Source organism: Panthera pardus, unplaced genomic scaffold, assembly GCF_024362965.1.
Source record: "Panthera pardus isolate Hobbes unplaced genomic scaffold, ASM2436296v1 HiC_scaffold_22, whole genome shotgun sequence".
Taxonomy (NCBI): Eukaryota; Metazoa; Chordata; class Mammalia; order Carnivora; family Felidae; genus Panthera; species Panthera pardus.
Window position 1 is genome coordinate 2,475,904 of NW_026526788.1, and position 25,559 is coordinate 2,501,462.

Genomic DNA, 25,559 nt, shown 5'->3' on the forward strand with positions numbered 1-25,559 from the left:
ACGCGCCGGAGGCTCTGTTGCGGAAGAGAGTGGAGGGCGAGGCAGCGAGACGTGGGTACTGCGCATGTTCTGAGCGTGACGTTGGTATTTGAAGTTAGTCGCGAAGCGTAAAGGCGGCAACCGGTTTCTTGAAACCTTCCTCTAGACCAAGGCCTGGGAACCCACGTTTTGAGCCCACTAAGAGGTGTCATGCTGAGTTCTCTACTTTAAGCCGCAGAATCTTGGCTTCGGCGTTTGGGGCAAATTCAGTTCTCGTTCTCGAGCCGGTTATTCTTGAATTCTCGCGAGATCGGCGGGCGGCCCCGAGAGCAGCCCGAGAGCCGGTATCTCCTAGGAGCCGGGTCAGGCCGCCGCCGCCGCTTCAGAGAGGTGGAGTCGCGGCCTCCCCCGGGGGCCCGCTTAACGCCGGCGAACGCCGCCTGGGATCCCGGCAGAGATGGATGAGGATCTGGTGTTGGCACTACGGCTTCAGGAGGAGTGGAACTTGCAGGTGTCGGAGCGCGACCGGGCCCAGGCGCCCCTGTCGCTGGTGGACGCGTCCTGGGAGTTGGTGGACCCAACCCCGGATTTGCAGGCCCTGTTTGTGCAGTTCAACGATCGGTTCTTCTGGGGCCAGCTGGAGGCTGTCGAGGTGAAGTGGAGCATGCGAATGACCCTGTGAGTCTCGAACCCCGCTGGGGAAAAGAGACCGGCTGGCAGCTCTTCTGCAGCCGCCGGCCGTGAACTTCTCCTCTTTCTCCGTCCCCAGTGGTCCCAGGGTCTGTGAAATGCGGGGGGTGGAGGGGAGTGTCGGTGTCGGTCTTGTTTTGGGCCAGCATCTCCTGGTGTATCTCTCCCTTCCCTTCTCTCTCTCTCTCTCTCTCTCTCTCTCGTGCTCCAACAACTTGAGGAAAGCTGTGTGGCCCATCTCGCCAAGAGTTTGATTTATAAAGGACACAGTGAGGGGCGCCTGGGTGGCTGAGTCAGCTAAGTGTCTGACTCTTGGTTTTGGCTCAGGTCATGATCCCACGGTTGGTGAGTTGCATCCCCCTCCCCCATTGGGCTGACAGTATGGAGCCTGCTTGGGATTCTCTTTCCCTCTCTCTGTGTTCGCGCGCACGCGCTTTCTCTCCCGAAATAAATAAACTTAAAAAGCAAATAAAGGACACAGAGAAAAGGATATTCCTTTGGTTTTTTTGTTGTTTTTGAGAGAGAGTGAGCACGAGTGGGGGGGGGGGAGTGGGCAGGGGGAGAGGGAGAGAGAATCCCAAGCAGGGAATCTCCACACTGAGTGTGGAGCCCCAGGTGGGGCTCGAACTCAAGGACCCGAGATCGTGACCGGAACTGAAAGCGGGAGCCACCCAGGGGTCCCGAAAGGATATTTCTCTGAATCTCCCGTCGCTTGAAAATCAATTAGCACATTCCAGATTTGTCTTATGGTAGTGCTTTGGGACCCAGGAGGTAGAAGCGAGTCTGCCCCAAAGAAAGAATGCTGAGGACACAGGGAAGCCTCCCAAGGGTGAGTGTTGTCCTTTTCCGTGCTCGTTAAGACACCACCACTTAGTAGTGAGCTCAGGTGTTAGAAGGGGGACAGGATTGACCGTTTCCATATTGCTGGACCCAAGGGATCTTAGGGGATGCCTCTAAAAGGATCCCTTTCCCACCAAGGAGAGAAGTCCCAATTTGAAATCATCTATTCCTGCACATGAACTGAGCTAACAAGTTTAAGATGGGATTGTGTTCTATGTGCTTGTCTTTGAAGTGCTACACGACAGCCTTAAGTAAGCCAGGTTAAGATAATGATACAAAACTGTGTGTAAAGAACAAATCTCCTTCATAGAGGCTTCTGTTACCGCTTTGGAGACGTGTTCATGGCGATCTGGCCGTAATCACCGCAAACCGATTACAGTTTGTAGGGAGGAGACTGGGCGCAGCAGAAGAGGATGATCTTCTTTGGGCTCTTGCAGCCTGGCAAGGCCAAGGGACAGTCACTGCCTGTCACTACTGACACTAGTGAATGTCACTACCATTCACACCTCTTTCTCCCTAGGGTGAGGTGCAAATATCTCCTGACAAAGAGGGTGTCCTGGTGTGAACTAGTGTGAAGTGATTTACTCTTTCATTTCTATTTCTCTTTTGTGTATATTTGGTAAATAATGCTTTTGTGGTGGTTGTTTTCCAGGTGTGCTGGGATATGCAGCTATGAAGGGAGGGGCGGAATGTGTTCCATCCGGCTCAGTGAACCTCTTTTAAAGTTGAGACCGAGAAAGGATCTTGTAGAGGTATCCTTTGCATAAACTTGGTTCTTACCTCAGTTATTTAAAAATGCTTATTATTGATTTAGACTGATGTGAATTCACCTATACGTGTAAAAAAAAAAATTTATTTCCTCACAACTTTAATTGCAGGGCCAATAATAATGGTTACCTTATATTTTTATGGTTCTTCACAGTTAAAGTTTTTCAGGTATAATACCGGATTTGAGCTTTACAGCCACCTTGTTTATGTGCAATGTGTGTGTTGTCCTCATTTTTATAAATGAAGAAATTTAAGGTTCAGAGAGCATAAGTAAGCTAGTTTAAGTTACATACTAAGAAGCAGAGCAAAATCAGGACTCATATCTTCCTATTGAGGCACACAAATTTTGATTGTCCTCTGTTCAGCCACAATGACGCTGTCCTCCCAGAACATCTAGCTGAGCTGGTAGAACCAGCCCACATGAGTGAGGGCACTTGACTAGCAAAATGGAGCCATAGGAGCTCCCAGATTATGGTTAGTTTGAGTTTAGAAGATGTCTGAAATTCCTCAAGATATACCCAGTATGACTTGTCTTGCCCCAATTGTATAACTTGAAACGTAGGCACCAAAGAAGATAGAGTGGTAGAGGCTGGGTGGGAAGTACATTAAAATATGCTTGGAAATACAAAAGATGCTGTTTTTAAGGGTAATAAAAGGTAATGGGTTGCAGAACACTGTGAATATATTTAACACTCTTGAGCTGTACACTTAAAAATAGTTAAGATGTTAAATTTTGTGTTGTGGTTTTTTTTTTACAATTAAAAAAAAAAGTAAATAGCTACTAAACATAAAATGGTACAACAGGAATACTTGATTAATAAAAAAGAAAGGAGGAATAAAGGAACAAAGCCCTCCAAAAAGAAGAGTAGGTGTAAAGACGATATCAGTAATTATATTAAATGTAAACGGACTAAGCACTGGTTTAAGACGTGGAGTGACATACTAGATTAAAAGAGGTGTGCTTAAAGTCACACACACGTTAAATGTGAAAGGTTCAGAAAAAGTATATCATCCAAAACCCTAACAGAAAGCTATTGTAGCAAACTAAAGGTTTTAAGGGAAGAAGTTTTACTAGAAAAAAAGGTTCACGTTTTATAATGGTAAAATAATCTATTAAATAAAAACACATAATGATTCTAACAGTAATAATGCAGCTTTAAACTACATGAAGCATAAATTAGTAGAAGCAAAAAGAGAAATAATCGACCCATAATCATAGTTGCAGATGTTAAACACAACACTCTTGGTAACTCAGTGAATAAGCGGAAAAAAAAACTGTAGACATAAAACAAAAAAGTTGAACATAATTAACCAAATCAACCTTCTGAGGAGCCCTAATTAGAGTAGTAGTTGCATAATGAATATTTATTGTGTAAATGATTAAGTAAACACACGAACAGTGTTCTTTTTAAAGGTAATGGGCGATGAGGGCGCCTGGGTGGCTCAGTCGGTTAAGCGTCTGATTGCAGCTCAGGTCATGATCTCAGTCTGTGAGTTCAAGCCCCACTTTGGGCTCTGTGCTGACAGCTCAAAGCCTAGAGCCTGCTTCGGATTCTGTGTCTCCCTCTTTCTGCCCCTCCCCCACTCGCTCTTCTGTCTCTCTGTCTCTCTCTCTCTCTCTCTTTCTTTCTCTCAAAAGCAAATAAACATTACAAAAAAAATTTTTTTAAAGTAACAGGCAAGAAGAGAATGGAAAATGTGTGGTAGTGCTGTCAAGTGAGCATTTGCTATTGGCAGAAAGTTACAATATCGGATCACTGTAAGAAGGCCCACGGAGGAACAGTGTGACTCTGGCCTGTACATAAAGTAGCGACCCATATTATAATGAATAGGATTCAGGAAAGGAAAGGACTGAGTCTGGTTGAGGACAGAGAAGAAAAGCTTCATACGCGTGTATTTTATTACTACCTAACATCACCACTCCTGCCTCTCACTCTTTATTGAGCACGTATTATATGCCAGATTTTGGACTAGTGTTCATCTAGTCAATAGCTAATCCAGTGTGTGCCTTTCCCGTAGCCCCGCAAGATTAGGATATCCCCATTTTAGCAACGAGCAGCAAGTTGTAACTTGTCCAAGGTCTTGTGCATCATAAGTGACAAACCCTTGTGGTAGGCTCTAGTTTCCCTGGCCCTAAAACTCTTGTCCTGTCCCCTCATCACTACCGCTGTGTAATTGCTCCTGCTGCAAATGAAAACGTGGAGCTGAGCCTCATAGGACAGATCGGATTCTGACAAGTAGAGATGGTACAGGAAAACTACTCTTGGCAGAAGGAATAGGATGCTGTGAGCAAAATTGAGGCGTGAATCTCAGGGCATATTGAGGACTAGAAGTAGTTGCTTTTGGCCAGGTAGAGAACCCAGTGGTGGGAAATAGAGGTGTTTTGGGACCGTGTTGAGTAGAACCTTGAATCTAGCCTAAATGTGGAAAATAGAAAATACATAAAAATAGAAACGTTCAGTGTGGTGCCGTGTGCCGCTTTCAGGATGTTTCCGTTGAACCCCAAATTAGGGATCTAAATTTATTCCTCCTTTGTAAGAATAGTTACTGATCATTACTTTAGAATGTTGGACAAAATTGAAATGTGGAATGCCCTTTGAATTTGAGTCCTACTAGAGTGGCATTTACTTGAAAAGATTAAGTTCATTTTCAGAGATACAGAGTCGATCGTTGTAAAAGGGGTGTTTTCACAATGACCAAGTTACAGTGCTTGACACACCCATTTCTCTGTTCGGCATAATTTGATAAGCCTACAATTCATTAATGGCAATCTGGTTCTTCTGGCAGGAATTCTTTTTATAAAAATTATGAACAAGGTTTGTTCTTGAAGACCTGTATGACTTTCACTTTTTAAAAAACGTCTTCATATTTTTTAGGACCAATTATGAAACAGCAGCTTTAAATACTTTTAATTCTGCACCTATACGTCTGCATTCGTGGTGTGGGAATGAGCAGGAGCGTGGTGATGGTGTTGTTTTAAGTCAGAGATTTTTGGAATTTCTCTAAGTACAAACTCAGACGAAATCTGGGCCAGTCACAGGATTTCCCTTCAGATGCTATTCACCAGAGCAGTAGGTTTTAGTGTTTGTTTGTGTGTTTTAAAATTTTACATATTCAGAAATCCCCAAACTCTGGAAAGCTGTACACAGAGAAATGTCCCACCCCATCCCTGTATCCAGAACTCCCCAATTACTGTATGATACTCTTGCCATTAGTTTCTTTTTTCTTTTATTGTTGTTTTGCAAATATTTATGTCCATTCTTATTCCCTCTCCTGATCACATAACAGACTTCTTACACGATATACTGTGTACTGTCTTCTGCTTTTCGCCTTTTTCATTAAAACCATGTACTCTGTAGGTTCCTCCAAATGATTTCAGAGATCTTTTTCATTTTTTTTTAACTCTATAGAATTTTGTAAGGATTTTCCATAGTTCATTCAACCAGCTCTCTATTGCTAGACACTTACTTGCATTGTTTTGCTACCATAAACAATGCCACAATGAAAATACCTTGCACCTATGACCTTTCCTATTAGCCTAGGTATTGCTGGGTCAAGGGATAAATGCTTTTGTCATTTTGTGAGATTTACCAAATTCTCTTCCGTGGGGGTTTATACCATCTTGCACCTCCTGCCAGAGACAGCTGGGAACATTTGCTTCCCTTAGCTTTACTAATGGGGTCAAACTTCGGGAATTTACTCCTTTAGATAAGCGAGAGGTAGCATGAATTTGTAATTATTTTTATAAATGAAGTCCAACATTTCTTTTCATGTTTATGGGTCATTTACGTTTTTCTGTGAGCCATCTATAACCTTTGCCCACTTAAAAATTGGATTTTAGGTCATTTTCCTGTTGACTTCAGTCGGTCTTATATTTGAAGAATTAGTAGCCCGTGAGAGGCACTGCACGTTGTTCTGAATTTGTCTTTTCACTCAATGCCGCTTTCTCCCCCATGCGGAATTTTAAAGTTCTTATGTAGTTGAGCTCATTGATCTTTCCTTTTGGATTCTGAGTAAGAATTAAAAGGGCTTTCCTGCGACAGGAGTCCTTGACCTGGGATCTGCAGAACTTCAGATATCATGCGCTGAGTTTTGTGAATGTATGTGTACGTAATTTTTCTAGCAAAATGGTTCAAGACTTAACAGTTTCTGAAAGGAGCCTGTGATCCAAGGGAAGTTAGGTCCCCAGGTAGAGAAGGAAAATGCATTTCTCTCTTCAAAAGCGCCCTAACAAATGCATTTGTATGTTTCTGTTTCAGACCCTCTTGCATGAAATGATCCACGCCTATCTATTTGTCACTAATAACGATAAAGACCGGGAAGGGCACGGCCCAGAGTTCTGCAAACATATGCATCGCATCAATCGCCTGACCGGAGCCAACATAACGGTGTGTAAAGCCGCGCACGTTTATGATTTTTAGTCGTTAGTTACTCTGTACTTCCTGGGGCTTCACTGAAAATAGACAACAGGGTGGAAACGAGTACCGACTTTGAGGATTTTCCACGGTGGGTGGTAAGACAGGCCGAGAGAAGCTGACTGGCTTGTTTGGGCCTCACAGTAGCACCCTTGCTGTTGCCTCGCGGCACATCTGGTGTGACATGTTGTGCGTGGTTACCGCAGGCCCGCGGTACCTCTGGGTTATGACATTTGTCTCTTTGTTAACTTCGTTTTCCGGATTACGGCCTCCTCCTCCGATCGTTCCTGTGCTCTGTCATTTCATGTGTCGTTACACTCACTGAAAGTCTTCCTTGATTCCTCTTTCTGCATAATATTGTAGGAAGCAGAGCCTGGGGTCAAAAAAGTGTGAGGAGTCCTGACTGCTTGGGTTGAGATGCTGGCTCTGTGGATGGTTAACTGTGAGGCCTCCTCCCTAACTTCTCTGCACCCCCGCGTACTCCCGGGCAGCACGAACTCATCTGCGGGTCCTTGGGGGGGATCAGAGGAGAAAATACAAAACGTCGTAGCCTGGTTTGAGCACACGTTAAATACCAGTTGTTTTTATTACTGATGCATTTTATCAAGTGACCGTAATGTCTTTTTAGTTTTTTTTTTTAAATTATTTTGAATGTTTATTTATTTTAGAGAGAGAGAGAGAGCACAAGCAGGGGTGGGGGAGAGAGAGAGGGAGACACAGAATCCGAACCAGGCTCCAGGCTCTGAGCTGTCAGCACAGAGCCCGACATGGGGCTCGAACCCACAAACCGTGAGATCGTGACTTGAGCTGAAGTCAGACACTTAGCCGACTGAGCCACCCAGATGCCCCTGTACTATCTTGTTTCGAAGTGAACTTTCCACCCCCTGTGCCTCTCCTCCTACATCCTCTTCCTAAAATAGGCCATTTCCTCTGTTTTCTGTCAAATGCACTTCATCTTTGCAGTGGGCTAGACCTTCTCCCTCCTTTGAATGTCCTCAGCAGCTCTTGTACCTTTTATAATATTTTATTCTGCTCTCAAACCTCTGAACACCGGGTAGCTCTTGTTTCTCTGTAGACCTCTGTATAAGGTGTGTAATGCAGTGCCCCGACGGGGCCTTAACAAATACCGAATTGGACTGAACAAATAGAATCTTAGTTCCTACAAAGATTAAATTCTTTGGTGTGTTTGGTTATTTCCTGCCTTTAAAGGGCGGTAAAGACCAGTGTGGTGGAAAATGGAAATGTTCACCTTCTGTGTGTGTTTTTTTCTAGCTATTGGTTTTCATTTTCTCCAGAGCTCTTTTCATTATCGCATAGAGTTCCTTCAACATCAAGAAAGTAGCTTGCATTAAAAATCAGTCCCATCAAATCCAAATTAGCAGAAGAAGTATGGAGCTGCTAGTACAGTACAAAAGGCTTTTAGTTTCCTCACTGGTGTTTTCACTTTAAGCAAAGTCCCGGTATACTTCCTCTTGTTCCCTTGGAAAAAGAGCATCTATTCTTTTATCTCGGCCGTCTGTGTGTTTTCATTTAGGAGGTTTTATTGAGTGGACACCCCTTGCTTTTACAGGTTACATCCTGTTATAACAAACTCCACAGGGCATCCAGTTTCACAATTTTATTTTAGTGACTACGTCGTTAAAGAAGTCACATCCCCATGCTGGAGGAGGAGTTACAGGACTTGGAAGCAAAACAGATCCCACTCCCTGATCTTTTTGGCCAAGAAATGAAGCGAAGAAGCGGCCGGGCGTTCCAGATCTCTTTGCCCCTAAACCTCTGCCCTCCAGTTCCTTCTGTGCCTCATATACCGTGCGTTACTGATACGCTTGCCAAGTGATACGAGATTTTTGCTTAGGATGGAGAGGTGCTATAAAACTAGGTGTAGAGTTATGGAAGGCTTCACATTCCCTTAGGGGAATTTATTAGAAAGTTCAGTCTCTGGTTAAGAAAAGTCTCATTGGGGCGCCTGGCTGGCTCAGTCGGTAGAGTATGCCACTCTTGATCCTGAAGTTGTGAGTTCAAGCCCCACGTTGGGTGTGGAGATTACTTAAAAATTAAAATAAAAAAGTCTCATCTACAGATGCTCCTTATCTTGTACAATAGTAACATTCCACTGAGAAGAGAGAAGAAAAAGGTACTCAGGGTTATTTAGGATTACCCGCTTTTATTTTTTATTTATTTTTTTAAAAGACACTTTCTGGGGTTTTGTTGTTGTTTTTAAAAAAATTTTTTTAATGTTTATTTATTTTTGAGAGAGACAGAGTACAAATGGGGGAGGGCAGAGAGAGAGGGAGACACAGAATCCGAAGCAGGCTCCAGGCTCTGAGCTGTCACCACAGAGCCCGACGCGGGGCTCGAACTCACGAACTCTGAGATCACGACCTGAGCCGAAGTCAGACACTTAACTGACTGAGCCACCCAGGCGCCCCAGATTATCGGTTTTTAAATGGTGCCCTGCTATCCTCCAGGCCCCCAAGGTGGTAGGGCTAACTTTCCTTTCAGACCTCTTTGATCTGTCCTCTGCTTGGGTTCTGAGTAAGGTTCCATGTAGAAGGTGAAACGAAAGGATCTCATGTAAGGATCAAAAAGCACATTCGCAGAGAATTTTATTTGAGTCAAGGAGTGAAGCTTTCCACTCACCCAGGCAGCAAGCAGGTACTCACTGTGCCGGAGCCTAAGTTAGCCACTAGGGGAACAAAGATGAAAACGATCCTGGGGAGCCTTTGCCTTAACCAGATAAAATGCTGCCCCATGAGGCTCGTTACAGAGACCGGAGCAAAGAGCTGCAGGGCTGTGGATAGCGGGTGTGGCAGAGGCCGGGACAGCGCAGGGTGCTGGGTGGCAGGGGTCGAGAATTTGCAGCAGGTGGTCCAGGACCCTATGGTTCTGTCACCTCTGAGGACAAAGTTGCCACTGAGCAGTGGCAACAGTTCTTCCTTATCATGGCACTATGCACAGTTTTGTCTTTATCCAAATATTTGATCGTTTTACGATTTGGTCAGTAAAACTTCTAGCATGTGATAGAGCTTTTGGCGAGTCAGAAAATATTTTCTTTTGTCTTCCAGTCTCGTGGTTTTCTATCTTTACACAGTTCCTGGAGTATGAACTGCTGCCCTTCCATTAACGTGAAATTTCGAACAGAAGCTAAATCTAGTTGCCACCTTCCCCCGGGTATCCCTGCAGAGAGCCCTCGGAAGCTGCCAGGTTGAAACCGAGAAAAGGCTGCCCGTGTATTTTCTGGAAATCGTTAACCTGCCCCCCTAACGCCTACCGCGTTCTGTCCGCGCAGGTGTACCACACGTTCCACGACGAGGTGGATGAGTACCGGCGACACTGGTGGCGCTGTGACGGGCCGTGTCGGCACAAGAAGCCCTACTATGGCTACGTCAAACGCGCCACCAACAGGGCGCCGTCCGCTCACGACTACTGGTGGGCAGAGCACCAGCAGAAGTGTGGTGGCACCTACGTGAAGATCAAGGAGCCGGAGAACTACGCCCGGAAAGGCAAGGGGAAGACAAAACCAGGAAGGCAGCCGGCGGCCGAAAAGAAAGGTACTTCTGTCTGTCCTTCTGCCTCTGCCGAGACCGCGGCTGATGGCCCAAAAAGCCAGCCCCGGCCTGGGGAGGAGCGGTGTTTAGATGAGCTTAAGGATTGTTGCTGGTGTAGATGTTTGTGAGTGTGGACCTCAAAAGATCACGTTTTTTTCTGAAATGGTGGTAGAAAAACGTACGCTGCTCTGTATGGAGGGGAGTTAAGGTAGAAATAGTTTGCACTGGCCATATCAGAGACTAAAAAGTCCCTTTGCCAGTGTGACTCACGCTGCTCTGTATGGAGGGGAGCTAAGGGAGAAATGGTTTGCACTGGCCATATTAGAGACTAAAGTCCCTTTCCCGGTCTGGGCTCACTGAGTCACTGGGAAACAGAAGGCAAAAAGATTGTCAAAATAAAAACAGGGATTCAAATAACAATGCCCGGAATCAGTCCTGACTCCACCCCTTCCTATCAGTTGGATTCTGTCCGAGTGACTTCTGTGGATGGACGTGTTTTCATTGGGAGAATGGGAAAAGGATATGACATGTATGTGCTGGTCCTTCATCTGCAAGATTTATCCGTTTCCTATGAAGTTCAGAGTCACTGCCTCTTGAAGAGGGAACCAGGTCGCTGAGTTAATGCTTCTTCCCTTGGCGAGTTGCTGATTGGATGCAGGAACGTAGTAAGCTGCCCTTCCCGAATCCGAAACGTAAAGTGAGCGGAGGCGCTGGAGAACGTCCGTGGGGAGATGACGCATCCTCATTTTGTGCGAGCCGGAGGAAAGCGAAGCATGTGGGAGCAGACTTTTCCCCCTGGGGCGGAACCGCAAGACCGCTATGCGATTTTCAAGGTCCAAGTGCCTTCGCTAGTGGCCCTCGGATGGTAGAACCCCTGATCTAAATAGGAGAGGATGTTGTTTTCTGGCCTTTGCCCCACCAGCGCCCCCTGACCGCTGCAGATCGTCCCCCTCCCGACGAATAAGTAGTTAGTGCGGGGACCGAAGTTACAGAATAAAACCGTATTTCTTCATTTTGAAAAAAAAAAAACCTGTCCATTAGCTCGACATTTGTTACCGTGTTGATCTCGAGTCAGGAAAACCTCTGCTTTCTTTTGCAGATCAGCCCAACAGAGGTGAGACCCAGCTGTTGATCCCTTTCAGTGGGAAAGGATACGTCCTGGGAGACGCGAGCAATTCGCCTTTGTCCGGGAGATTTGTCACTTCACATGCCGTCAATAAAACCCAAGATCTTTTAAGTCAAGACTGCTCAGCAACAGCTCTGAGACCTAATTCTAAAATGGAGGTGAACTCCGAACAGAATGGTCCAAGCAAAAAAACCTCTCTCGTCGCCCCTGTTCTTGCTGCCAGTCGCCAAAATGTCGTAAGCAGCTACTTTCCTAGAGTGTCAGCCGCCAACCAGAAGGCCTGCAGAAGCGTGAGTGGATCTCCACCAAAAAGCGGGGCAGGCGGCGACCTCCCTAAAAACTCCGTCTCTTCCACGTCTCACAGAAGGGTCCCCTCCTCTAAGATAGCCCCGAGAAATTCTTTAAAAGCCCCGGAATCGACACCTGTGACCGCGGCCCCGGACGGGAGCGGGCCCGAAGAGAGATTGCCAAGTAAACGAGCCAGGCTAGAAGACCAGTCTGTTTCTGACGAGCTTTTTATCAAGAAAGAGCAAGTGCAACGTGGTGGAAGTGATCCCGAGTGGAGTTCACGTCCTCCAGCCGCGGCTCAGAGCTCCAGCCCTTCAGCCAGTCAGAGCAGAGCGGTCAGTTGTCCTGTTTGTTGGAACGAAGTCCTAGAGTCGCAAATTAACGAGCACTTGGACCGGTGCCTTGAAGGCGCTAGCGTCGATGGCAAAAGTTGAAAAGGTCTTCGGAAAACAGACGGGTGTCACACGCCACCTGTATTACCTCACTCGTCTAGTGTCAGGCCCTCAGGAAGTTCTGGTACATACTCCGATTTGTCGGTTAGAATCTAGTTCTATTTTATATATACACATGAGATTATAATGAAAAATATTTTATGTTTAAAGGCACTACCGTTCACTCCTGCCTTGTGTATACCGTAGCGCAGAGTTTACTCTGCATGTATACACGTAGAAGTTTTAGATATTCGTGTTCTTGCGGTTAATCTTTTTATTTGTACACCTTCCTCAGAATGCTCCGTGAGGAATCCTGTCCGGTGTTTGGTTACACTGAGCGTTTCTTCAGTTACATTAAAACTCAGTCCTAGAACTGATGTTAATTTCCTGATGTCAGACATACTGACCAAAAAACACAATCTGGGGTACACAGCATATTAGTTGTTTCAGGGTACTCAGAGGCTTGTTTTGTTTGTTTTTGTTTTTTTTCAGTCTTCACAGGAAGTAAATTTTCTCTGTTTTAAAGAATTTTAGTTCTGTCATCACTGAAAGGTGGCAGCAGATTTTAGGTTCAAGTACATAAGGAGTACAGTAAAATAAACCTCTTTTAGAATGTTGCCAGTAACAAACAGCTACTGCAGTTTCGTAGGCCAGGGTTGAGCGGTTTTCTCAACGCGCTGCCGAGTGAGTGGATCCGGCGCTACCCACCTGGAACGTACAACGTCACAGAGCTGCCTCGGTGGTGTTCACGGTAGCGCGTTCTCTGGAAACAGTATTGTGAGCCGTAAGCCAAAGTTGTAATCGTTCTAATAAAAAGGAATACCATTTGTGCATTTTGAAAAGTAGAATTCTTTTCGGAAATACTCCTTTCCACCTCTGGCAAAGAGATGAAGATACTTTCGTCTGCCGACTTTCTGTCTCTGGCGACGCCTCTAGCACGTCGGTTGGCATATTCCCGAGAGTTTAGTTCACGGGTTCTCCCTTTTCTCGACTTTGTTGCAACACGACCTGTGTGTTCCTAAGGGGCCAGATCCCCAGTGTACAGCGGGGTGAGCTTCCCCGGGGGGGGGGCCCTGGGCGCCTGCTGCCCAGATCAAGTCAGAGAACGCTGCGGTTCCCGCAGGAGGTGTCCTCAAGGGTGCCCACTCCTAAGTCCGAACCCACAACCTCCAAAGGTAACACGGTTTTCATCTCCGTCACCGCAGATGGGTGGGTGAGCTTGTTTTTGAACTTCATAAAGGTACTGTCCTCGCTGCCGCCGCCGGTGTAGATGCCTAAGTTCATTGTTTCATTGCTCTGCGGCGTTTGTATGAATATGCCAGCGTTCATTCATCCATTCCGCTGCTGCTGGGCGTGGGAGTTCTTTCCGATCTGGGGCTGCCTATCAGGAATGCTGCTGCTGAGAACGTGCTTCCTCATTTCTGTTGGGCGTATACCCAGGATTGGAACTGCAGGGTAGATGTACGTCTCGCTTTACAAAATGCTGCCACGGGACCCTCGGGCCAGCAGTATGGAAGCGTTTCAGGTATCCATCTGTCTTAACTATTATCTATTACCATCTATTATCTATTAATAGCTAATACCTTAACTATCATCTATTATTCCTTTTCATTTTAGCTTGTCTGGTGAAGTGTTGACAAGTTTTGATATTTCTTAAGTATGAAGTTAAAAAATAGTACTTAATATTTACAGATAAAGGACTTCAAATATGTGTATTATGTTGCGTGTATGCCGTTATATGCTTGCGTAGAGGATCATTTTCTCTTCATTTGGCAAATTATGTGCAGGTAAGCATTTTTTTGACTCAAAACCGTACAAGGTTCTGGGGCAACGAGGTAAAATGCCCCATGTCTGTAAGTTTTACAGCCTGGTTGGGGAGTGAGACGAGAGCGGATTAATTTGAACACAGAAAGTGCTCTGCTGGGTGCTGTGGGGACGTCAGGACTTCGGGGGGATGTTTCCTGGATGAGACCACATCCAAGCTGGGTCTTCTAGGGTGAGTCAAGCTAGCCGGGTAAGGAAGGGTGGAAAGGGCCGAGCAGAGCGAAGGGGCACCAGAAAGGCGGTGGAGACAGACCACCACACTGTTCTGGCAGAAGTAAGCTGTTCCGAATGAACAGAGTTAAGATGTGAGGGGTAAAACGGCAGAAGGACGGCAGACAGACCTAGCTGAATAGAGTTTCGGGGGTGGAGACCCGGTCTGTCACTTTCTCCACTTCGTGTGGCCCCTGAGAGTATACATCTTTTGATTCGGGGAGGGGGGGGGGGGTTGGAAAGATTTGTAAGCCAGAGAGTCAAGGACGTTTGAGAAGCGTTCAGATGGATTCTCCGGGGGCAACATCAATGGGCATAGGAAGGGCACTGGCCGGGATGAGAGAGGGATGGGCCGAGAAAGAGCCAGCTGGTAAAATCAAGAGGTGGTCAGGTTTAAGGGATGATGGAAGACTGTTGGCTGGCAAGAAAAGAGAAGTTAATTTTTAAATTTGGAAATTAAATAGCCTTCAATTCGCATTAAAACTTTTGAGAAAAAATGTTACCTTAAGAATTCTGTTACCCCCAACTCTGAGTCATTTATAACAATTTTCTGTTCTGTTGGTTTCGTTTTTTTATCCCTTAAAAAAAGCAAACTTCCTACCCTAATACCAGCTGGAAATTCTGGGTCCACCTTTAAATGCTATCACCCTTCGTTCTGGGGACATGGGTTGCGGGGGGGGTTGGGGGGAAGGGGAGTAGACTTTATAAAAACTCTGTGTTTTCTTAGAGCCAGGGCTATTCATTATCTAGCAAACCTGACTTCAAATCTGGAAAGTCCTGTCTTGCTTTTTAGACTATAAATGTGTATCTAAGTGGAAGACACAAGAGTGAGCATCTCATGCTGTCCCATTGTCCTGAAGCACTGAGCTTGTATGTTTTCGGACTTCGTAGGATTTTTAAGTCAATTTCAATGTCAAAGTGGAATAGCTGCTGTATCTTCTTACAGACTTGCTACCTCCCTGGGATCCTGCACCCGGGGCACGTGTAGGACCTCCTCTCATTGGGTTGTTTGGAGAAAAAAGCTGAGCTCTCTGTAGTTTAATTCCTACTGAAGAGCAAGGGTTTCCTGTTATTCTTTGTCTTGGTTTTTTAGCAATTTGTTGTAGTTGTTGTTGACTAGTGAAGTGAAACTCTAATGTGACAATTATCATTACGGGTTAAATTGCCCAGGGAGTTAAAATTAACAGAAAAGGACGTCACGTAATTAGCGCTTTTCTGACATTTCCCCAGAATGTTGTTATGTATCATACTTCATCATCACCTGTCTTTTGAAATGAAGAGCAAAAGACTGGCTCTTCTTAAATGACTCTGGAACCACATCATCATTAAGGCTCACAGTGTTGTATACTGTAGTACAGAAACCAGCTGCCGTTGGCTTGTTTCTGTGCTGGAATTACCCTTGCCAAATTTACCGCTCGTTTATTGAACACCAGGGGGCGCTCCTGGGAAGTTCAGTATCTGAAAAACTGAAGGTGAAGCCAAAGGAAATGGAGAAAACTTGCCAGCAACTGGCATGATAGCTGCCAGTTCTGATTCATAGAAAGGAAAGGACAGGTTATGATCTCAAGTCCTGTGAGAAGGGAACGGCAGGCCAAGAATGTGTGCTTGTTCAAACAAACAAGGGCTGATGCACAAGGCACCCTCACCTCCCCAACCTTGTTTTCAGTTCGCCTTTCACTGGACACACTAACAGAACAGTCTTCTGCCAGAAAGACACCCGGAACCCACATATAGGGCCTAACGGTAATAATTCAGAACAGGAAACCTTCCAGACAAGGCAAGACCTATATTTTCCTACTATTTCTGAAATTACAGTGCTGTTCCTTTGAGTCTGTCTGACATCTAGCACTTTGCTCCGTATCATAGATTAGTCTGGAAGCCTCCTGGGACACATATAATGTCGCTTGACCCTACATCAGCGGTCCAAAAGAACAAAGAGGAGCCTCTCAGATTCTTGGTGTTAAGTGGTGTTAAGTTAGACATTTCTCAAGTTCGTTTTTATGTGCTTTTTCAATAATCCCTTCACGAACACGGACTCTTTCCGAAGAACCAAAGTTTGTGCATTTTCAAGCTAGAATACTCTTAAGAGATGCAAATCATTCCAGGTTAGCAGCACTGTTTACAAACTAAATATTCCTTACAAACGAAACGTATGAAAATCTGCATTTATATGAAAGAAATGGGGAGGGTATTTGTTTTATTGTTGTTCTTACAAGATTCCTCACAGGATTCTTTTTATGTATTGGTATACATTTAAAATAACAATAGAGGAGCGCCTGGCTGGCTCAGTCTGTAGAGCTCTTGATCTCAGGGATGAGTCCCATGTTGGGTGGAGACATTACTTCAAATCTTCAAAAAAAAAAAAAATCCAGTATATAAATGTGTGTACCTACACAGGTATAAATGGTTTCCGGGAACTCATTTATGAAGATAGACCCACCCACACTTGTTCAGTTGCATCCTAATGCCAGATATCCAGTTACCTCCATTCGATCTACAAGGGGAGGCTGTGTATCAGTAGCCCGTCCGTTCTCGTCACTGTGTGAGCGCCCCACGATGCACACACTTGTGTGCTTCCTCTGTGTAACTTCTGCTGTGTACCCTTGCCTGCTCTCCTACTTTTCTTCACTGCCCTTCCCTGAATCTGTTCTTCCTTGTTCACCTTTTAATCATGAGATGATTTTGTCTTTTTCATTTTTTTACAGGTCGTTGAAGGTTTTCTTTTTTTGTTTCATTTCTGTGCTGACATTTTGAATGTTCAAGTTCCGGCGTGAAGTTTAATTTCTGCAAAGTCCTGGGTAAGGATATTTGACTCAGCCTGGCTCTTGTGGTTTTCTCTGCCTTCTGGTTGAGGAGGGGCTTTTCATCAGCTGGAATTGACTCTCATTTTGTCTTCTTCCTATGGCAGTGTTTATAAATGTTGTCTTCCTTTTTCTGCTCATTTTGAAAGGCATTCTTTCTCTTGACTTGCAGAAAATTGGCTCTATCTAGGCAGACATGAGGGGTCTGTGCGGCTTCCTGGGTATGATTCCAGAGTGTTCTGTTGGTACAGTATTCCTCAGAGGGAACACTTTGCTATTTGAGCTGGGAGGGTGGTTCTCTTCTGATTCTGTGATTTCCCCCTGCCCATACCCCCCCACCCCTCCCCCCGCTTCCTTCTTGCACTTTACCATCCAGCCCCTCCTCCAACAAACAATACTTTCCCCAAACAGCCACCTGCAATCTCATGAACTTTCAAACTTCTTGATGACCCAGTGGCCAGTGCTCTGGTGAACTGGTGTCAGATTTAGCAGTACAGAGATCCTCCCCAAGTTATAGCGGAACAAACCCATCATAAGCTGAAGATGCATTTAATACACCTAACCTACCCCACATCCTAGCTCAGCCCAGCCTTCCTTAGACGGGCTCAGGACAATTATGTTAGCCTGTGGTTGGGCAGAGTCCTCTAACACACAGCCTATTTAATTTAATTTTTAAATTTATTTATTTTTGAGGCAGAGAGAGAGCAGAGAAGGGGCAGAGAGAGAGGGACAGAGAGAATCCCAAGCAGGCTGTGTACCATCAGCGCAGAGCCCAATTTGGGGCTCGAACTCATAAACCATGAGATCACAGCCTGAGCCAAAGTCAGATGCTTAGCTGACTGAGCCACCCAAGCACCCCATAGCCTATTTTATAATAAAGTGTTGACTGTTTCATGTAATCGGCTGAATGCTGTGCTGAACAGATGGCTGTGTGGGTGCAGAATGGTATGAAGTGTGTTGTCGACCCTTGTGATTGCATGGCTGCCCGGGAGCTGAAGCCGCTGCCGTCATCCGGCATCATGAGAGAGTATGTACCTCGTATTGCTGGCCTGGGAAAAGATCCAAATTCAAAATTCGAAGTACAGTTTCTACTGAGTGTGCATTGTTTTTGCACCCCTGTAAAGTCAAAAAATCATTTAAGTTGAACCATCATCAGCCGGGACTGTATTTCCATCACTCGTGGTGGGGTCCCTGCCTTTTCCCCCCCGTGTACTGCCACCGCTCGGCCCCTCTTGCGCTCGTCCCCTTATCATACAGTTTCCACCTGACTCTGCCTTCACATGGGTCCTGATGCTGGCCTCGGATGCTTATTTCTCTGCTTTCCTGAAAGCTGAACTTCTGTCTGTGTCTCACACTTACACTGCAGGTATGCGTTATAGGGAACTTACTTGGTTCTCCTTGTCTGTATGGTCTTGGGAAGATTATGAAAGAGATTCAGATTTAGGCAGCTGCCAATATTTCTTGGAAAACCAGAAGCCCGGCTACCTCCCCTTAAATATGAACGCACAAGAATTATGACATCTGAGCAAAACTTACAACGTGAACGAGAAAAATTAAACACAAAGTAAGGTTAAATACTGTATCTATTAAATAGAACAGGTTATTGTATCCTACACACACACACACATTAAGAGAAGAAAAGAGAGCTCTTGGAAATTAACACCAAATCCTCACTTGGCGTAACTGGAAAAGAGATGTAAAACAAGTAAAGGACAAAGACACACGGTAACTAAGAGTAATATGCACAAACCAGTCGATACACTGTCTGGACAACAGAAGTTCCAGAAAGAGCAAGACAACGGAGAGGAGAAATAATCTCATAGTTTCAGAAAACATCCTCAAATGTGAGGCGTGAAGGTACAGTCTGCGTGCCTGCTACACTGGCTGAGAAAGAGGATCGTGCTGAAGCATGCTGTAACACTACAGAGACCCGGAGGCAAAGAATCATTCCAGGAGCTTCCACAGAGGACACGCAGGCTACATATAAAGAGTGAGGAGTAGGAACGGCCTTGGATTTCTCTGCAACCACACTGGAACCTAAAACCAGTGAGGCAATGCCTTCAAAACGCTGAAGGAAAATGATTTCCCAACTCGAATGGTAAGCTCCATTCTAGTTACCAACGAAGCGTGAGGGCAAAATAAAGACACTGGTCTTGGGAAATATACCACCCACATACTCTTTCCCAGGAAGACATGTGAAGGACATGCTCCACCAGACCGAGGAAATCAGCCGAGAAAGGGGAAGATAAGGAAGGGATCCAGGAAACAGGAGACCCAACAGAGAGTGGTGGAGGGGGTCTCCAGAACAATGGGGAAAGGAGACCTCAGGAAGACGGCTGTCTACCAGGCAGAGAGGACAGCCGCTCCGGACTGCTGCAGGCTAGAAGCCACAGGAAAAGTATGAAAAATCAGGACATCAGGATAAAAGCAAAAACTGGAAGAAAAGTCATCACAATTTCCTCTGTGTAAACCATGCTCTGAATATCACCAGTAGTCTTGACTATCAACCTGATCTAGGTTACGACAGAATTACAAAAGGAAGATGGGGGGATATGGAGGCGTGCTGTACATGTTTGGCGGGGATGGTGAGGGAGGCCGGACAGGAACCTACATTTTTATCTTTCATGTGGGGAACCGGTCAGTACGTAAGGTCTCACACTGAAGATCCAACATGGAGCAATGGGATTATGTTACTTAGACCTCTTCTGGCCACTAATTAAACCCAAAGAGTCATGTAAGAGTTAAATTCTCAGATGAAGAACAGGAGGGGCTGTATTCCTTAAAAACCCTTACAGAACAAGTTGACTTGGCTACATGTACATGTATAGCTTTGACTATGAAAACAGGGGCGCCTGGACAGCTCAGTCAGTACAGCATGTCACTTTTGATCTTGGGGTTGGGAGTTTGAGCCCCACGCTGGGTGCAGAGATTACTTAAAAAATAATTTTTAAAAAGTTACACAAGGAAAGGAAAGCCGATGCTCACTACCGCTTACTAGCTCCGTGACTGTGAGCCAATCACTGCGCTATCCTGTTGCAATTCTAAACGGAGATGAGGTTTGCTCGGCCTACTCTGCTGGTTCTGAGGGAAAAAAATGTAGAGGGATTTTATAGAACTCAATAATAACAGTAATTAACTTTGGCAGGACAGGTCCTAATCCCAATGAAAAGACCTGATCCAGTAACGCCCTATCTAATAAACTTTACACCTTGTTCAGAGTTAAAAGATCACCCGTTCGATAGAAGGCGCTTTGGCTGCTGGCAGCTGTTAGGGCTCCACCTGTCTTGGGAAGTGGTTTCTTCTTGTTTTCTCCTTACAAAACTTTTTCCAGCTCGTGAGGCCAGGCCCTTCACCCACATCACTGGTCCAACGGTTTATCCTTGGGCACTTGCCCTATTTCAAGTGAAATTTACTTGCTGGTGGATCAGGAAAAGAATATGCATTAAAACCAACAGCAGAATTTGGGGAACATATTCCTGACTTCAGATGTGGTAGTGGAGACTGGGCATTTACTCCTGAGTGGTTATAAACTAACAGAGAAACTCCAGTCTACAAGTCCATTATTAAATGTACGGTACAAATACTGACCATCGGAGTCTACAGCCACAGCGGAGTGCTCCATCCTTGGGCCATGTGCACCTTGGGAAATAATCTGTACTTCATTAGGTCTCACACAGCTCTGCAGGTCCGGAGCTACTGTGTTTATTTTCAGATGAAGAAGTCCCCAGCGATCACATAATTAAGTTCCTGGGCCAGAACTGAAGAGAGATTTGTCAGTCCTGTGCTCTTTTCACAACACTACCTAATTTAATTAGTCTTCGTCTCGGACTCATCTGCCCTCTCCTTTCATCCACCCAGCTTTATTTCAGTACAGTTATCCAAATGCCCCAAGAGAGAGGCTGGAAAATAACGAGAACACCACACTAAAAGTTTCTTAGATAAGAGATAAAGGAACGTGTCTATTGATCTCACATGACAAGAGCTCTTATATTTTAGTCCACGACCACACAAAGTAAACTTTTGTGCACACATAGATAGGACACCTGTGACAATTATAGATCTATGCCTGATGCCCCTTCTTGTTTGTTGCGGAGTGGGTGATACAGATATGCTCAGCAGCCCTGGTGTTAGGGTAGTTTTAAAAATTCTATTGAAAGGGCAAGAATCCAATTGCTGAGAATCCAAACGGAGAGCTCATGGATCCCATGGACAGGCCAATCACCCCCAGGACGTCTCTAGGATTGTTAGACTCCTGTGTTTACTGTTGTCTCTCTTTCCCTCATTATCATTTATAAAAAGTCATCCCAGACATTCTGGACTGAGCCAGAGATGTGTGATAGAAAAGCACATTATCTGATAGAAGGGCCCATTAAGACTGTCCGTGTAGGATAAAAGATTTAAAAACCAAAAGAAAAAAAAAGACAGCTGGAAATAACAACCATAATTTTTCAAGAACATTTATACATCTTTTTAATTAGATTAGCTTTACAAGCAACTTGAGAGCTCTTTCGTAACGGAACACTGCTTTTCAAATTACATGACTTTCCCGTCTATCTGTATATGAATCCTGAAATTCTTTGCCTGCTGTTGATAAAGGTCTGTGTTTTACAGCCAGTTAATGTATTCAATGAAAAACAGCATTAGAAGCTTTGTCTTTAACTAGGATTAAACATATATAGGCCACAAGTAGTTTTAAATTTTGTCTTAAACAGAGTCCTGTTTGGTGACAAGTTAACGGTCCCGCTAACATGAAACGAACAGGTTTTAAATGGATATTAAAGAAATGGCTCTCCTGGATTCCTTGATCCTTTCACAATGATCTCCAAGGAATTAGATAAAATTTTCCGAAAAGTACAAATGTCAAGACCTGCCTGGAAAGCACAACCCACATAGAGTAGAATCTGACACTTTGCACAACTGCAGAGACACACATGTGAATGACACAGGGGCTCCCACCCTGACAATCACACAACCCCCCCTCCCCCCATCAACAGAACAGTCTCCACTAGACCTAAACATGACAGCGTTTCTGAGTCAAGGCCGAGTGCAGCGTGCCGCACGCAGACCAGATGGCAAAGACAGCTTGCTCTCCCAGGTCCGGCTGGCAGAGGCACTTACTAGAGAGATGTTACATTGCATTATCTGGAACAGAGAGAGGAAGTGGAACAAAACTGAACACGGGCAAGGAAAAACAACCATAAGCTCTAATTTTCTCCTGCAAGTTCTAAGTGAGATCACGATACTGAATATTTAACCCCACCCTAAGTCCACACTGTTGGTCTCACTAGATTTTTTTTTTCATGTTTTACATGAATAGCAATCTTTTAATAAAAATTACTGAGCTTTCCATAGAAAAGGTCTCTAATTGAATACAAACTATACAGATACTAAAACTGTCATAAGTTGAAATATACAGAAATATTTCTGTACACACATTTTGGCAAAGATTAAGGACAGAGATAGAAAACTGAAGTGGGCAAGGTCTAGACCCTAATTCACGTTAAATACGGATACCACCCTCTGGGCTCTGCTAAAGACTAGCCCAGGAAAATGAAGTCTTATGTATCCATCCCAGTTCATATATCAAAAACAGAAGTCTGGGAGGCCTTGTGTGATACTGTAATATTCCCTCTTCTTCTGAAAAGTAAAAGAAAAATCATAAAACAGAAAAAATCATCTGGTTTTCCACTTCTTTTGTTTTTTTAAGCTAAACACACACCTTTCAGTACTGACAAGGAGGCGGGTATCACGCCTAGGGAATACCTGCCTCGGCACTGGTCTGCGCTACCTCGGCTCAGCCCTGGCGCTCTGTCCGCCCGCCCCCGCCCCGACACCATCCAACAGAAGCAAGGTTCTGATCTGCACATCACATGGGTCGCAGGAGGAGGAAAACATAACAGCAAAATTGGAAGTACGACTGACTGGCTGGGAAGGAGAGCTCTTAGGAAGGGGACGTTACCTTCTACGTCTACAGAATATACCTGAAAGCGTGAGAAAGCCCTTTATCTCGGGAACTTGATGCGGAGGGCAGATCAAGTTCATTTAGTGCCAGTCACTTTAGTCTTGTAAAAATTCTAACTTAAAAAATAAAGCCTTCTGGGTATTTTTTCTTATAAAATGTGAACTGAAAGTTATTTGTAGTAGTAAATGGTGATGGTTTGTACTGTTATGTTCCACTAACAATGTCAAAAAAACGACAGCAGCAATTTTTAAGAGTTCAAATTAGTGTACAAGACGGGACTACAAAACAATCTGATTTTTTAGTTGGTGAGTAAAGTGCTCCTTTTCTTACGTTAGGTAAAAAGAAAATGAAAGGAATCATCAGTCACTGGCAACAATCATTATGAGAGGTCTTTTAGGGCAAAATTTAATAGTACGAAGAAGTTTACAAAAATAGATCGATGCTATTTTGGGGAATAATACTGTAATTTTTTCTCAATTCAGTTTTGATATATTGTACCTGATCATACAAAAATTACTTCAAATTCAAACTTGACTATATAAAAAAGGGAGCGATGAAATGAACTCATCTAGATGACAGATCTGGCAAAATATTAAGAATGAAAAAATTCTACCGAGGGCACTTATTTCATGTCCAGATGTCAATACCATTGTCAGCTGGTGGCTTATACTCTTCCCATTAGCAATCACAGGTTTGGAGTCGATCGTGCAGTACAAAGTCACGCAGTCCAGATCTTCCTTCTGATGCAACACAAAGAAGTTGTTTCTGTTTCCTTATTAAAATGCCAACTGGTTGTCTATTTGTCTTTATCCCACTTATTTGCATTCACAAGTTAACAAATCGCGCCAACAATTACTGTAGGTGAAGGGGGGTATTGCTGGATCAAAGGCTCTATAAGACGTCTTTACTGATTGAATCAGAAGGCTTATTGAGTTCAACCCTCACACCTTTTTCGCCTGCAAGGCAAAAAAAAAACAAAAAAACACAACAATTATTATTCATTCATTAAGCACCAGATAGCTTCTGTTACTGCTTCCCACTGAGCTAACAGTGTGCACCATGCCTCAGCTTTGCAAACATACATCCCCTGAAAACGATCACACACTCACTGTTAAAATCTACCGGCAGCACTGTTGTAACTGATGCATCACTCTGAACTAGTAAACCTTCAAAAGGAAAAGCCATTCTCTACAGCGATCATGATTTTATCTCCTTTTCACTTCAAAAGCAATGTGAATTGCTACAAAATAGCAGTGTGTTGTCACTGAAAGCTCACCACTAGGGTTCTGCCACAAATAAGAACTTAAAAGCACAAACATCCAATTATAGGGTTAAAAAAAATTTTTTTTAATGTTTTATTTATCTTTGAGAGAGAGACAGAGTGTGAGCAGGGGAGGGGCAGAGAGAGAGGAGGAGACACAGAATCCGAAGCAGATTCCAGGCTCTGAGGTGTCAGCACAGAGCCTGATACGGGGCTTGAACTCAGAAGTTATGAGATCATGAGCTGAGTCAAACTCAGACGCTTAACCAACTGAGCCACCCAGGCGCCCCCAATTTTATAGTTTTATAAAAAGGCTGATGTGGGATTATCGACGGCTCATGAAAATACAGCTAATCAGTAATGTGAGCACTGAGCAGCCTTTGGAGATCTAGGGTAGGGTTAAAGAAGGAAGTGGTCCATCTGTTAGAAAAGTAAGACCCACTTCTCCTGGCAGAGAGTCCATGGTAGGGGACGGCGGGGGAGGCCAGCACACCGAAGGATCTTCAGATCTGGTGCAAGTGTGTTTGGTCCATGGACACCACCGGCAGGTACAGACTCAGCACGCCTCACTTAATGGTTTCAAGCATTTCAATTCATCTCCTTTGTATTAATGTTCTTCACAAATTCACATTCAATGTGGAAAACCTGGATTCTTTACGTATTCGTTAGAGCATGTACTTTTAAAAAGGAAAGGGTACTGGGCGCCTGGATGGCTCAGTCGGTTAAGCATCCAGCTCTTGGTTTCGGCTCAGGTCATGATCTCATTGTTTGTGGGTTGGAGCCCCGTGTCGGGCTCTGCGCTAACAGTGCGGAGCCTACTTGGGATTCTCTCTCTCTCTCTCTCTCTCTCTCTCTCTCTCAAAATAAATAAATACACTTTAAAAAAAAAAGTAAAAAATAAAAAGGAAAGCATACTTATGAACTTCCTGCTAAAAGGAGCATGAGAGGAAGCCAGATGGCAGTTATCAGAAGTGTTTGGCAGCCTGCGATTGAAAGGGATATAATCACAGAAAAACTCAGCTTGTGTTTGAGTAATTTTCCGAAGGTTTCTTGCCTCAAACTTTCCTAATCTTTGAATAATTTTGTTGGTTAATGGTAACAATGAAGAGAGCTTCAGAGAAGTCCTCTTTTACCTAAGGGAATTAAGGAATCTGACAGAAATAAGGAGCAAGTCTTTGTGGAATTAATAAAGGCTGTGTCTGCGCTCACACTCACGGACAGCACCGCCTGACTGCGGGCGCTTTCCCTGCGGTAGACCCTGGCCCCAAATAATGTTTACCTGTTAGATATTTTACTTTAGCTCGCGCTCTCTCATCTGCATCAAAATACCAAACAGTTATTGCGTACCTACAAGAAAATTTAGAATAGGGTTAAGAATGATCACACCGGGGGGAAGAAAAAAAGTGGTAAGCTCTT

General features: G+C 44.5%; 2 protein-coding genes and 1 long non-coding RNA gene across 5 annotated transcripts in view; 2 read left to right on the forward strand and 1 right to left on the reverse strand.

The window, feature by feature from the left end:
* The first annotated feature begins 15 nt into the window (after positions 1-15).
* On the forward strand, positions 16-12,918 carry SPRTN (SprT-like N-terminal domain). Its single transcript, XM_019419022.2, has 5 exons — positions 16-657; positions 2,162-2,261; positions 6,537-6,665; positions 9,982-10,243; positions 11,340-12,918. Exons 1-5 carry the CDS (start codon positions 437-439, stop codon positions 12,086-12,088), a joined length of 1,461 nt encoding a protein of 486 aa, XP_019274567.1. The 5' UTR covers positions 16-436; the 3' UTR covers positions 12,089-12,918.
* A 914-nt stretch (positions 12,919-13,832) lies between these two features.
* On the forward strand, positions 13,833-23,679 carry LOC128779091 (uncharacterized). Its single transcript, XR_008425021.1, has 3 exons — positions 13,833-14,081; positions 16,825-16,917; positions 22,628-23,679. It is a non-coding gene; the product is annotated as an uncharacterized LOC128779091 (long non-coding RNA).
* The window catches only part of EGLN1 (egl-9 family hypoxia inducible factor 1), a 57,482-nt gene continuing 53,284 nt past the window's right edge, over positions 21,362-25,559 (reverse strand). For 2 of the 3 annotated variants that reach the window (XM_019419020.2, XM_019419018.2), the window contains 2 exons: positions 25,423-25,490; positions 21,362-23,838 (listed from right to left, as the gene is read on the reverse strand). In XM_019419020.2, the coding sequence (XP_019274565.2) occupies positions 23,774-23,838; positions 25,423-25,490 (133 nt within the window). In that variant the 3' untranslated portion in view covers positions 21,362-23,773. The remainder of the gene's footprint in view (positions 23,839-25,422; positions 25,491-25,559) is intronic. The other variant, XM_019419019.2, reaches the window with a different exon arrangement.

Excerpts from the sequence above, each read along its gene's own strand:
- SPRTN (XM_019419022.2), top strand. The coding sequence starts at position 437 with ATGGATGAGGATCTGGTGTTGGCACTACGGCTTCAGGAGGAGTGGAAC. Across the intron at positions 2,262-6,536 it reads CGAGAAAGGATCTTGTAGAG|ACCCTCTTGCATGAAATGAT; the intron begins GTATCCTTTGCA and ends TTTCTGTTTCAG. Across the intron at positions 6,666-9,981 it reads TGACCGGAGCCAACATAACG|GTGTACCACACGTTCCACGA; the intron begins GTGTGTAAAGCC and ends CTGTCCGCGCAG.